Here is a 14061-nt window from a genome sequence, read left to right as displayed (position 1 = left end):
AATTAATCATTTATATCCTTGTTTAGTGTAATTACAGCAGGCAAGATTTCTCTGGCAACCTCTGGGTCAATCGATCTATCGTATCTCTTTATATGTAAATTTCAGACCTGACAAGAGGCTATGTACAAACTATTTTCTGCTGATAACTGAAATTGAGGGTAAGGGTTTTTTTTTTTTATGAAGGCTTTTAATTTTTTCAAATATTTTTATACTGTGTTTCTTGCAATCTAAAGAAAATAATCAAGGAAAAAAGACAACAAAAAAAGTGTCAGGATTTCTACTACAAATATTTTCCTTCCATGATATTTAATAGGAAAACCACATTTAATTTTTCCGAAAGCAATTTGTTCATTGATACAGGCTCATTTAAGGATGTAAAGAGTGAGTATATTACACTCAGGAGTCACACAGTGATAGACATGGGCTTGATATCAGAGACTAGAGATAAAAACCTCTGTTCCATGACAATATTCCTTACTTGCTACTCTCAGCAATGGGCAGCACCACAGCAATGTATTTGTATACTCTCAGAAAAGCTCGATCCAGAGCCAGTTCTTGGCCTAAATTTTGTGTTTCTACCCAAGCACAGTTTCTCTGTAGAAATGAAAGCCAAGCAAACATTCAGGTAATAGGGGAAGATGTATTTCAGCCTGCTTTACTCACGGTGTGGAGCTTTACACCAGTTCCACTGCTTTTTTAAAATTTTGTTTTGTCTCAATCCTTGTTCAAACAGCAGTGAAGTTCAATTTCTCAAGAGCAGCTTGACTTGGGGCGGGGGTGTGTGTCTCGGTTCCTCATTAGCTGATGGAGTTACACAAGGTGGAAGACTCGGGGACTTTAAAATAATGATGTGTGCTTCTTGAGAGGCATTTCCCATCATTTCTCTACCGAATTTCAGTACCATTTTAGGTAACCAATCTATTTCTTATGGGTACCATTCTGGGTATTTTATTTCCGTGTGCATGGATTTGTTTCACAGGTCTGTTTTTGATGTCTGAATGGGGCACCTGAGGGAAAAATGAGATGATAATGCAGGAGAGAAGATGAAAAAGTAAGCATAATGATTTAGACATCTAAGATATTTCCTCCATAATTTTTTTGAGAGTCAGCATATTTTAAATTGCATGGGCTATGGCATGGATTGGCATAGAGTTTGATAATATTCTTCATTCACTCACTTCAAAACACTTCTTTAAAAGCCTTCAACATTTTTTTCTGGTCTTCACAACTTTGCTGTGATATCTGACAGGGATGCCAGATGGCCCAAAGAGATAAACATCAAACAGGTAAAGCGTTCCTGCATCCAACCCTTTGATGGTCTCTGTGGTGACAGCTCGCTGGAGATTTATATCATAGAAATACTTGCACAGCACTTTCTCTGACTTGTGCCGAGATTCAGGTCCAGAGCACCTCTCCGCATTCTGCAGTTCCATCCAGATCTGATCTTCTTCAATCTTTTTCTTGTACACACAGTACTTGCTCTCCTCTTGTGTTCCTAGCCAGGCAATGGTGACAGAGTTGCAGGTCCTCAGTTTACTGAAGGACTTGATTTTTAAGCTCTCTGGAAGAAGTGGGAATAAGGGTTTGTGGAAATGGGGGGACACCTGTACTTTCACAGAAGAGTTAGTCTCCTCTGTGGACCTCACCTGCACCAAATATGTGTCCAGCAGCTTTCCCTTCAGTGAGAAATACCTCAGTCCTGAGATGTTTTCAGATGCCACTGTTTTACCGTTCTTTGTTATGTGAACCCGTACTTGGCCACGACACAACTGAAAGGTGAATTGTATTTTCTTGTGCCTTGCCTGGTACTGCAGACTGTAGGATTTCTGTTTTTTCCCATCCAGGATAACCTGAGTCACTTTCCCATCTTTCAGCTCTGTTACCTTAGGTTCAGGTTCGTCCAAGGTTCTTGCAAATGTCCCGGTGTAAGCAGCGCTGGCATTGGTGAGGAGATTGACAACAAAAACGTCAAAGTAATACTGAGTGCTGGGACTGAGATTGGGCACTGTGTAAGTATTCTTGGTACCCATGCATATCTGCCTGACTTCCCCACTACTCACTCTGTTGATGATGCTCAATTCACTGTTGGACAATATCATCACCTGCTGCGGTTCAAGAAGGTATGGAGAGAGAGACAAAGCTAATGCAGGTGGCAGTTTCATTCCAGAGGATCTGATTGCTGTCTCAGCAGCACACAAGCTCTTATAGTTGTGCTTCTCATTAACTAGAAGACAGTACTGGATGTTTTCTCTATGTTGCAAGACAGACGGACTGTGTTTCCAGGTCAGAGTCACTGTTGTATGCCCAATGCCAATAACATCTATGCGTGGATCCATTGGAAGCTCTGGATAGAGGTGCCCAGATGTTGTGTCAGTTGTTAAGTACACAGTAATGTGTGTGTCTCGCTCAGTGGATAAGAACTCTAGCATGTAAAGGGCAGAATGAGAAGACATACCCATGTAAGTCTCTACAGAATTTCCCTTATAGTTAAAAATGGTGGACACCATGCTTGGAGCCTTCTGAGATTTTGAGACCTCTTGTGTATCATGATCACCTGCAGGCAAAAAGCAGACTTGTAACTTTTGTTTTAACAGATGTGAAATAAAGCACATTGCATAGGTTTTATTGTTCATATGTCAGGGAGCATCATATTTTCTTCCTAAAAGCAATAATTGTAACTAAAAATACTTTTTGCTACTGGCAATTTATTAAAATAAAATTTGAGTAGCTTTTATTTTAGCAGTGCAGTTGTAGAATTGTTTTCAAAAAGACTATATTTATAAAACCACAACTTGCAAATGCTTGACTTGTATCATGTCTGATGTCCCTACAATTTTCTTTTAATGCCTGTTTCTTTGGGTATGTTCCTTCAAGGAGACTCACACTTTCTATGAAAGAAGTTTTCTTTGGTTTAGTTTTGTGCCATTGTCTCCTCTGAAGAAGGAAAATTTATGACTTCAAAGGAACAGTATTTGAACTCCTCAGTCAGGTGTACCTGCCTGACAGGTAAGAACTTGTTAATGGCAGCTTTCAGAATTTACTTTGAAAAATTAATTGAAAAAATCATGAAAGAGAATGGAATTTCCTCTTAGGTTTAATGGCAGCATAATGCCCACTGCCATGGTAGATGGTATTCCTAGAAAAATAAATGGCTAAATCTTCTCTGCATCACTGTGGGGAGCAAAATGACCAGTTAAAGTGGCCTAAGCCACAGAAAAAGAGCTGAGGTAGCAGAGGGAAGCGTGGGCCAGTACAAACAGCTTATGAAGCTGATCTGTCTTTTGTGGAACCCCAAAGACCCAGGATTGTTCCCAAATATTAATCTTAGATTTAGACTTTTTCCGCATGTAATCCTTGATTTGCTTGAGTTGATGGCAAAATCCCACGGGCTCCCATGTTTCATACACGGAGACAGGGATGCCCTCTTCAGCCAATAGCAGTTCACAGGAGAGGGAAGCATGAGATGTTTAAGCTTGTTGGGGAATTTCCTGTAACACAACTCCCTATGTATAAATTATGCTTTCTTTGCCTCTGCTTAGGCAGATTTGAAGGTCTTACCTCGTGCTGCTTTTCCAAGGAAACTTTCTGAAGCCTTGTGCACAAGTATGCTCCATTCAATGGGAACGTCACAGGGGGTCACTGTTATTGTGAAAGGTGCAAGGGCTCTGCCTTCCTCCAAAACAAAGTAGTACCTGTAAAAGTGGATTAAAAACAGAGGGAAAGCATCAGGAAATTCAAGTCTGCCTAAGATGCCTTGTAATTGGCCATTCTGATGTGGGTAGAAATGACTGTTACCCTTTGACGTGCATCAATACAAGTGGATGGTGAATATCTGAAATCTGCAGCTGTGAGAAGAATACATGCTGGAGGTTTTTTTCCTAATTCACAAATATTTGCTGGAAGTTTTATCCAGTTACCATAGGAAATATTTTTCCGCTGAATTTTAACTCACTTGAACTGAATATCATACCTCAGTACTTACCTGGTTGTTTTGGATGATGGATGTGATTGACTGCCTTCTAGATAACCACCTATTGGCTAACTCTGCAGAATTTGGTACACTTTTTTTTTTTTTTGCAGGATTTCCTGACTGGAGTTCAGTGAAAGCTCTTAGAGCTTGTCCTTCCTCCTATGCTCCTGCACATCTAGGTCTTCCTGGGTGTTAGATGAAGTGGTTACAACAGAAGAATTTTAGCCAGTCCTGGACATCATCAGATGTCAATGTTTTTTCATCCAGGCCAGTTCTAGCTTACTTGCCTTCATGACAGAGGTTACAGTGCGTGAGCAGTACAAAGCAGCATCAGCCTACTCAGTCAGATTTTGATTCTTGCTTAAGAAAGCGCAGCCTCCTGTCTCACCCCTTTGGTTTTCTGTTTATTTCTGTTGGTTTGGTGTGTACAGACTATATGAAATATAGTGTACAGCCACAGAAATGTTTGGACTCGGGTTGTTCCCTCTGCAGTTAAATGAAGGCAATTCAAGACTTTTTTTTTTTTGTTCATTAGTGAGACAAACCTAGTCTTTATGAATAGATCATGTCAGCCTAGAGGTCTGGCTTACTTTCAGGATATGGCTACTGGGCCAGAGTCAAGCTTCACTGGAAACAGTTCCACAATCTTGAGTCTTCTACATTTTAAGCCAAAACCTCTCACCTCTTGGTTTCCTGCTTGGATGACTCAGAGGTTCATAAGGTCCTTACCTGATCATGTTAAACTGAGGGGGGTTTTGCTACCTAATTGCAATTGTAGTGTGATGCCACAAGAGCACAGCAAAATTCACTTTTCTCTGAGATTTCGATACCCATTTGCCTTTAACAAGGATGGCTCTTAGTTTTGCTCTTGTGGGCACGGTCACATTATATAACATGTGCCATGTTCCAGTTTCTTTCTGTGCAATGCATATCAGCTCTGAACCATCTGGCTCACTCTCTGCTCCAGGACCACTCTGCTCTGGGTATATGACAAAATCTGTATGTGTTGGTCACTGTCCAAAGTGGAGTCTGGTTTAAGCACTTGAAGTGTGTCTCTTCCCAAGCAAGCATATCAATATTTGCTACCCAAGATGCAGTGCCAGTTGTAATATCTAGTTTGCCTATATATCTAGATATGGCAGAAGACTTTGGGAAGGAGAAGGATCTGTGGAATTTCTGCATGCAAACTACTTTTGATCTTGGCAAGCTGTAGTGCCATTCAACAAAAACACTTCTAACGTGCAGGACACTGGCAGAAGTTTTTCTGATAAGGTAAGAAGTCTGTGCAGATACTCAATTGATTTTGGGCATAGTTAATTTGCTAGGTAATATTTTGTATTTTACAGCAAACGTAGGATGGCCGATGGGTCTCTGCAGTTCTGAAGCCAGGCGGTTTGTGACACAACTGTTTACTGCTGGAGCCCACTTATTGTCTATCAGCTCTGCTGCTGCTCTGACAAACACCACAGAGAAACCTGCCTGAAATGCATACCTGGATCTACACTTCATCCCAGAGGGTCATTCCAGGTTATGGGTGAAATAATGACACTTGAGCCTGACAGCTATGAGGCATTTCTCTAGAAATTCAGTGGACACTGATAGAGCTCTGCAGGTGCATAGCAATTCTTGGGTTGTACTGGTAGCATGCATCTACCAGCGTCACAGGGAAGTAGCTGAGAATAGGAGGGACTGATTTGCTCTTACCTTTTAGGAATATCCTTCAGCAGGTGAATTGTAGTTTCCTTGCCATCAGCAAGTATCAGGGAGTGATAGAAATTGAAGAGATCGGTCTTGAAGCTCTGTTGGGAACTGGTGGTGGGGGCTTTTATGGAATGACACAAGCAAGCCACCATGAGAAGATGGAGAGGCAGATAAAACCAGAACCAGGACATCTTCAGCACTGCAAAGTGGGATGACAAAAGCGAACGGAAACTGCTGTCTTGAGGGAGAAAATGATCAGTGAGCCTCTCTTTCTGTGCCTTTCCTGGCATTTATCATATTCACAGCAAGCCAGGCATTCAAACAGTGCCAGTCTCCATTTTGCTCAGTTGCTTAAAGTTCACATGAAATATTTCTCAGAGGATCTCTCTGCAAAGATTTAATCGAAGAAGCTACTATGAAGTCTTTTGTTATAGAAATATATGGTCAAGTGCAATATCACAAGACAGTTATAAAAACCCAAACCTTTCACTGCTGAAAAAATGAGTGGAGAAATACATTCAAAATATTTTTCCTAATTTATAGTGTTCAGTTACAAATAACTCAGCCTTGAAATTTAGTAATTGAACTGTTGCTTTCAAACTCACAGGACATCACTATATCTCAAACACTACTTCTGCTGTTCTGTCAGATCATTTAATTTCTATTTCATCCATCGTGATTGAAGGTATGTGTAGAGAATCAGAATAGCTTATCAGGGCAGTGTAGGACACTTTGAGAAAAAGTGGAGCATCCTGGATAAGAGTTTCTAAACTGATACTTAGGAGATTTTAAGCTCTCAGTGTATCTCATTTGGAGGAAGACTTTATTACTGTAGGGCAGTTGGATAAATCATTCTGAGATTTGTGTTGCCCATCCCTTTCACATCTGCATCACTTGCAACCCATCTCAGCATTTGCTGCTCACTGGAGCTATAACAGTTCTATTGTACTCACTCTGATAATGGATTTTAAAAAATCATGTATGCCCCTTCCTTTTGCCATCAGGCTTTATTATCTGTAAATCTATGAAAAAAATGTACACAAGCAGTCCCAAGAATCACCTCTGCAAATGCTGACATTATTTCAACTGTGCTATGTACTTTGCACAGAGCTACACAGATGGGAGACACCAGTTAGGACAAGAAATTTTGGCAGTACACTACTATGTGAGGTTCTTGATTAGCCTTAAAACTTTTATGTCTGCTTCATACAGTTTCAGAAAGAGAGGAAAGTGCATAAAAGGGAGAAGAAAGAAGGGCATAGACCTTTAATACAGGTGCCAGCTGTAGCTCAGGGATTTGGAAAGCAGAGGGAGCTCTGTGAGCAAGATCCCTTTTTTGAGGAAAAACTAGCTTATTACATCTTACAAACAGCAAGGACTAGAGATCTTAGTTAAATCTGATTATTGGCTAATGATAGAAGAGAACATAGAAGACAAAGGCTCAATCCTTTGTAATTTTTACTCGTTTCTGAGATCAGCCCTTTTCTCATGGTGCCTGCAAATGGGCAGAAGATTGTAGGCAGTCAAAATATCTACAATTCAGCAGACCTGCTGTCCATTACAACTAAAGTAATTTTATAAAAGGACTAGTTCCTTTTTAAATCCATTTCAAATATGTCCATTTAAACATAATATTGAAGACATCTGTAGATTTTTACGCACAGAGTTTGTTTTAATCTCTGATTCCCAAAGTAATGCACATCTTTAGTATCAGTGAGATTATTATTGAAATTATCACTACCAGGTCATCTGAATGTCCTACTTAACATTCTAATAAAGTTAGGATATTCTCTTCCTCTTTGTAATATTTTTAGCACCTGGCTGAAGGCAAGATTAAACAACTGCCTGAACAAGCTGAAAGAATAGTTAAGATTATTACATCAATTCCATTTTTAATGTTATAACAGCTTTCCTTATGACTGAGTCACTTCTTTGCCACTTTATTATTCTTGTAGTCTCAGTATAGGTTACAGATTCAAAATATAACCCCAAGTATTTTGTTTTACCTTTGACAGTGGAATCTGAGTTGCTCTGCGCTTCAGAGAGGATTTATAAAAAAAAAAAAAAGTCAAGTCTTTCTGCTGCTTAAATGACAGGATCTTGCAAACCACACTGATACCACGGCAGCTCGGCTTTTCTTGTCCAAGAAAACAAACAAACCAAGCGACCAACCAACCTATAATCGGCTTATCCCAAAGAGAACATCATCCTAAAGGCTGATTTTACTCAATTACACAAACAGTACACTCTCAGACTCTTGGAAATATGTTACACAAAAATACTCTGCTTACCTATTGTATTCCTGGCCAGATGATCCCCAGACCACTTGCTTTCTTTGCTGAAAAAGCATAAAAAAAACCAACATAAACTTCTCAGATCTCTGTAGACAGATGAAAACCAAAACTGTGCAACCAGTTTAACAGGAAACAACTGATTTTTCCATATGGCTCCTGAACAGACATAGTAACTAAAATGCTTGCCGTCTTTCAAGTAAAGAAGAAAAACCAGAGGGTTTGGGTATTTTCTTAGGTGGGATGTTTTCAAAGGTTATTTTAAACCTGCTTAATTTTGAAATCTTCAAAGTCCTGATTGTTGCTCTTTCAGTTCTAGAGTTCCTTCTGGAGAGCTGCGAAGCACACTCGAGCGTGCTGCCTCCAGACAGCAGGACTTTATTCCTGCACAGAGCGTCAGCCAGACTGTTAGAGCAGCCTAATCCCATCGGTGGCTGGCCAGAGAGCAGGTCTTTGACAGAAACGCACAGTGAGGAGGAGGGGGTGAGACGGAGAGAGCAAACACTGTTAACCCTTATTAGCCCTTAATACAAGCCAGGCAGGGACACAGAGATCTCCTCCAGAAAACTGGTTTTGCACTAGTAGCTTGACGGCCCTTCCATGGAGCATGCAATCTCTTTGCCCACAGTGTTGCAGAAGTTTCAGGTAGCTTCAGGTGTACTGTGTTTCTGGTGTGTTTTTTATGGGCCAACAGGTGCTGACTGGCTCACAGAAGGGAAGGCAGAAAAGCTGTAAGAGAGCGAATGCTCTGCATTTCTTAAGCAGACTGGAATTAGCGATCCTTTGAAGACTGTCAGGAATCTAGTGAATGGAGCTGAGCGGATTTCTTGGCTTGCGGAGGCTGTGTAAGAAAGAAACTCCAAAACTGTATGGGCTGGGGGTAGTATTTCTGGTGTGACCGTATCGTGGCTGAGGGAGCAGGCAGGAAAAGGGTGCATGGGAAATGGCTCACAGCGAGCGCAAACAATTGCTTCTGCAGTTGGGGCTACAAAGCAGTTGTAGCAAAGCCATGGTCCTGAAAAGGCCTGCTCCTGCTGAGCAAGAGCAGGGTATGGCTAGGATTCGTGTGCTGCTTTGTACTTCTTGGCCTCTTGGCCAAGATGTCAGGAAAGAAGCCCTGGGGGTGTCCCTGTGGAGGTGTGTACTCAGCTTCCTCAAGTCTGGTCAGAAGGCAAGCCCCAGAAACCTGCACGAGCTTCTAGGCAGGCACTTTGCAGGGGGCAAAGACAGAGAGAGTATAGTAAGGAGGCTAGGCTTTTTATTTACTTATTTTAAAATAAAGTCTCTTGTTCAGTGTTTGAAGCGAGTGACTTGCAGCAACCCTTTACCTTGTCCCCCCTGGATTTAAAGCTGTATTATTTAAGCCTTCCTAAGACTAAAAGTTTGCTAAGAAGAGGGGCAGGTGAGGGAGAAGTAGAAAGAGGCTTCAACAGATTCTGCAAAGCAAATCCTTATGCAAACGTAAATTTGCTTATCAACTGAGATAACAGAAAAATATTCACAGTGTGTTTACTCTCACTTCAGAAGATGGCAGGAATAATTACGATGTCGTTCACCAAAGGTTTGCTAAAAATGTATTTGCAGAAAAATTTTGCTGAGCAACTGAGCTTTTCAAAAGGGACAGTGTGTAGGGGCTTTGATACAGGCACTGTATGATCAGAGTATTGGCACTATTGATCTGGGAAATGACATTGCAAGATGTTTTCTAGACAACTGCCAAAAGTAAGGTCAACAGCAAATAGGGTCTTTCAGGCAAATTGTCATTCTGATGTGAAATCCAGAACAGGTAATGTCTGGGTAACAGACATGGGAAGTAATGAAAATATAAATACCTAGCCAGAAGCAAATCATTCCCCCAATGAAAGGGAAGCATGAGAAAAAGGTGCTGCAAAGTCCAATAAGTTCCCAGAGCAGGCCTGGAAGGGGAGAATGTAGGCCAGATGAGGTGCATCAAAAAGTGTGCACTGAAAACAGGCCACGAGAGAAAAGATATTGGCCATAACATAAGAGTAGGGACTACAGTGTGTTTTTGCTGAGATTTGGAGGGACTCACAGGTGGAAGTAAGCGGGGGAAATTGTAAGTAAGTAAACAGTGCTGTTAAGCAAATAGATCTTTGGGCAGGGCTCAGGAGCAGACATCACTCATGTCTGGTAAAATCCCCAGTCAATACAGACAGAGTAGACGTGTTTGTTAAAGAAGGGATGGGCTCACTGTCTCCTTCGCCCTAAACCTCCCCACTGCCATCAAGACAAGCCATTATCCAGGGCACGATTCAGCTTCCCGTGAAGGCAATGGGAGTCTTTCCGCTGGCCATCATTTCAGCTGTGTTAAGCCAAATGCTTGAAGGACTACTCTTGTCTCCCGCTGAATAACAAGGATGTAAGGTGAAAGAAGCTGACAAAATGGTTTAAGTATGGAAGTAATCCAGTCCTCTCACAACGATTTCTCACATGCTTCCCACATGTGTGTGCTTATATGCTTTGCTGGAGCGGGATGCATGTTCATAGATTTAGAGGTTCACTGAAGCAGTATCAAAGGAAAAAATAGTATTCTCTACAGAGAAAGTTGAGATAAATTCATGACTCGTATAGCTTGACTGAACTCAGTGGAGTTACAACAGGGATAAATCAAACTCTTGATTTGGCATAAAATTGATACAACAGACTTCTCACTAGGAAAAATGTAGTCTGTAACGAGAAGGCTCTGCTGTGCCTCAGAGCTGAATCAGTGACTTCAGGAGGGCTGTTCAAGAGATCCTACTTCTGTCCCAACCCTGCTGGCCATTGACATCTTTCACAAATGGAAGAGATGACCACCTTTGACACCAGAGACTTGATTTATACTCTGTTATGTAGTAGCTCTGCTAAAGGATCAGTAACACTAAAAAGAAAAAAAAAAAAAAAAAGGATCTCTGTTGAAATGGGAGCATGGAGTCAGACCATCAGGGATCTCGCTTGAAGCTCTCAAAGATGCTTCAGATGTGTATTTCCTGGAACTGCAGTCCCAGTTTCTGTATTCAGGTGAGGGGTTCTGCAAGCCAAAGGAGTGTCCCATTTTCCTGACAGCAATACTTGAGAGCACACTGTCCCGCAGCACTCCCTGCCTGCAGCATTTTGTTGCCCTTTCACAGATTCCCTTTCAAAAGGGCGCTCGGAGAGCTTGGCAGCGTGCCCCAGCCCGCGGAGCACCCCTCTGGTGACCATGCAGCACGGCTTTGTTCTTGGCGGGGAGGATGCAAAAAAATTGACTGCGTGTGTTTCTGATGTGGCAATTCCCCTGCCCTGCCAACTTACCTTCGAGATGGTCAGGTGCCCTTCCTCAGGAAAGGGTGTCGGTGTGACGGGCCAAGAGAGCTCTAGTCCCTCCCGTTGGTATGATACATGGGAGAGCGGTCCCAGGACTGCACCGTCTCCCCATCCTCTGCTCAGCCGGATCAGGCCCTGGCTGTAGCCCAGGCCGGTACCCAAACACAGACAACTTCCCCGCGCCCTCAGCCCTGCCCAGGGAGTTCTGTTTCATGAAACTCTGTAAGCGCATTAAGAATGCATGGGGAAATAGAAATCTAATCTTTCAGTTATGAGACAAGTAATATTCTCCTTTTCTGTCTTTTAGACAACTACACGTATATCTTACAAACAACTGAGTGTTAGTCTTTGGCTCTCAGCTACATAGCTGCCTGCAAAATACCTTCTTAACTAATTAGCATTTATAAACTGTGTTAATAGCCCTGAGCAGAAATAGCTATAGATGTCTGATATTTTCTAATGTCTTCTGTATCAGATCTGCAGGGGAATTATTGCATCCAAATACACTTTGTGTTTTCCACGGCTGCGAGTTACAATCTATTCCTCTTGGCAAAAGAATGTACCTTCTGGCTTGTCTGGCTATGGAAAGAGGGGTGCAAAGTTCTGTAAAAATCTCCTCCCAAGTGGAGGGATTGTCGTAATCATTGCTTGACAGCTAATGGACCTAGTGTGTCCTTGAGAAGTTAACATACTTCTGGTTAGTATTATTGCTCAAAAAATATCTTCTTAGACACACAGCTGGGGTCCAGAAAGAATCACACTTTCCTTTGAAGCTGTGAAAGATGAGCCTAAGCAAAAGTCTGGCACTTAAAACCCATCAAGGGTACCGTAGTGTGGCAGCTGCTTCTATTTCTTCCAGGTTTTGTCAAATCCTGGCAATGCACAAGGACTCAAAGGAGTGTCTGATAAGAAAAGCCCTGGTCTGTTCCTATTCAGAGGCATTAATAAGCAGGAGAGACAGGGAATTGCTTGTAAGTCAAAAGCAGACTTGGATTTTTCCTGCAGCGTGTACCCAGGTGAGAGCATAGGAATAGGTTGTTTTGGAAGCTGGTGAGTTGTCCTGGCAGTACGTATTGGTTTTGTAGGATAAAAAACCAGTGGCCTTCTATGTTTTGGATCTGTGGCCCCCATGTCTGTGTCAAGAAGTTCTCCAGGGAATTATATAGTGATAATTGCTGAATCTACTAAAATTACATGAGTTTTTTGCTTAGTGGTTCCTCTTCAGGAAAAGGTGCTGGCACCTTTACACTTGAAAATTATCTTTTTCTGATGCTGTTTAAACTAAAGATAGCCTTGAAGGATCTTTCAGTAAGCAACGATATAAAGATTGTGGGCACATGATTACACCTCACTATTTTCGTATTCCATGTTTTTAAGAATGATTGTAAGTCGAGAAATAATAGATGTGACACAGGGGAGATTTGCTCTGCTCTTGTGGGATGTGAGAGATTGCTTCTGAGGTTACTATATCCAACTTAATGGGAAAATTCCTTATTTTATGACAGAATTTGTTCCTCCACAAGTGTAAATTCAGTGCAACAGAAAAAATCTTCAAGTCCCTAGCCAGGAGTCTGTATTACACTAAGGCCTTCTTCATGAATTAAAGAGGAAAACATATTGAAGGTCCTGAGCTGCAATTTTCATTTCCTTTTCCTTTTACCATACCCCTAGGCTTTCAGGATTTTAGGTTAAGTCTTGTTAAATAAGGCCTTAGGAAACACCTACAAAATTCCCTTCAAGCCATCAAAGCGGCAGAACAGTTTGGGCAGGTATGGAATAATAAGGTGAGGTTTTCAGCATAGCTAAAAACTCCTGGGTATCTCAGTTGACAAAGTCACAGGAAGGAAAGAAGTGGCGTTGTCCATAATCAGTGCACCATTTTAATAGGGTAATCCTATATTTTGTTTTTAGCTACGGTGGCGCTTGTTTTATATGCCAAAGGATTAAACTTGTATAAATAGAACTAATCCACCCTGGTGGACAAGGAGCATCCAAGTGTTTCCTGTGGTGGAGGTTCTCAAGTGTCCGTTTAACTCCTTGCAGTGACAAGTTAGAGAGGGGCAGGGAATGCTGAGCAGCCAGACTCTTGCTCTTAAATCAAGCATGGGCCTGCCAAATTTCATACATCTGGAGGAAGGCTCTCTGATCCTGCGCTACTCCGTAAGCTTTTTAAAAACACCTTCAATCTGACCAAAAAGCTTTTCATCTTGTAAGTGCTGGTTTCATTTACAGCATTTCACTTCCTTCTTGGGCTCCTGGGAGCCCCCCTTCCTTCCCATACCCAGGGGAATTCACAAGCAACTGAAATTTCCACCTACAGCACTGGAAACTTTTTCAGAAGAATGTGATTATCGATCCTTGCTTTGTTTGTCCCCGTGGGCTGCAGCAGTTTGCTCCCAGGAGCTTTAATCTAGAACCTGCCTTTTACAGTATTGGAAAGCAGCCTGCGTTAATTTTCCGGTTCAGACTTCCTCCGCGGTGGCCGGCAGAAGAGGAGTTAACCACTGTCCTCTTTTCTGCCTTTGCTGGCTGGAGTCACTGGCATCCCATCTGGTCCAGGCTGTCCGTAGCTCTTCCCAGCGTTCTCTGGGGAAGCCACTACAATACCCAGGAATTTTAACAATCCTAAACAGATTGGGGGCCACATATGGAGCAAAATGATTAGATTATAAGAAATCCAATCACATTTGCTGCCCTGGCCTTATATTTTTAAGCATTTGGGATCAGGCTTTCTGCTCAATTACAAATATTTTACATGCAACAGAGATAAAGTTATTATGTTCATCTCTCCAT

At 41.8% G+C, this 14061-nt stretch overlaps 1 protein-coding gene across 1 annotated transcript; it reads right to left on the bottom strand.

Moving 5' to 3' along the window:
- Window positions 1–263: 263 nt before the first annotated feature.
- Window positions 264–8360, bottom strand: LOC141469589 (protein NDNF-like). The gene is made up of 4 exons (XM_074155139.1): window positions 7963–8360; window positions 5675–6058; window positions 3559–3692; window positions 264–2554 (listed from the first exon to the last, which is right to left on the bottom strand). Exons 2-4 carry the CDS (start codon window positions 5959–5961, stop codon window positions 1203–1205), a joined length of 1773 nt encoding a protein of 590 aa, XP_074011240.1. The 5' UTR covers window positions 5962–6058; window positions 7963–8360; the 3' UTR covers window positions 264–1202.
- Between the last annotated feature and the right edge of the window lie 5701 nt (window positions 8361–14061).

The sequence above is a fragment of the Numenius arquata genome, chromosome 10 (assembly GCF_964106895.1).
Source record: "Numenius arquata chromosome 10, bNumArq3.hap1.1, whole genome shotgun sequence".
NCBI classification, from domain to species: Eukaryota; Metazoa; Chordata; class Aves; order Charadriiformes; family Scolopacidae; genus Numenius; species Numenius arquata.
Note: the sequence above shows the minus strand (reverse complement) of the source record. Positions and strands in the feature narration are given on the sequence as shown.

Coding starts and splice junctions, on each gene's coding strand:
- LOC141469589 (XM_074155139.1), bottom strand. CDS start 5,961: ATGCCAGGAAAGGCACAGAAAGAGAGGCTCACTGATCATTTTCTCCCT. Junction 3,693..5,674: donor CTGAAGGATATTCCTAAAAG/GTAAGAGCAAAT, acceptor CCACTTTTACAG/GTACTACTTTGTTTTGGAGG. Junction 2,555..3,558: donor CCTTGGAAAAGCAGCACGAG/GTAAGACCTTCA, acceptor TTTTGCCTGCAG/GTGATCATGATACACAAGAG.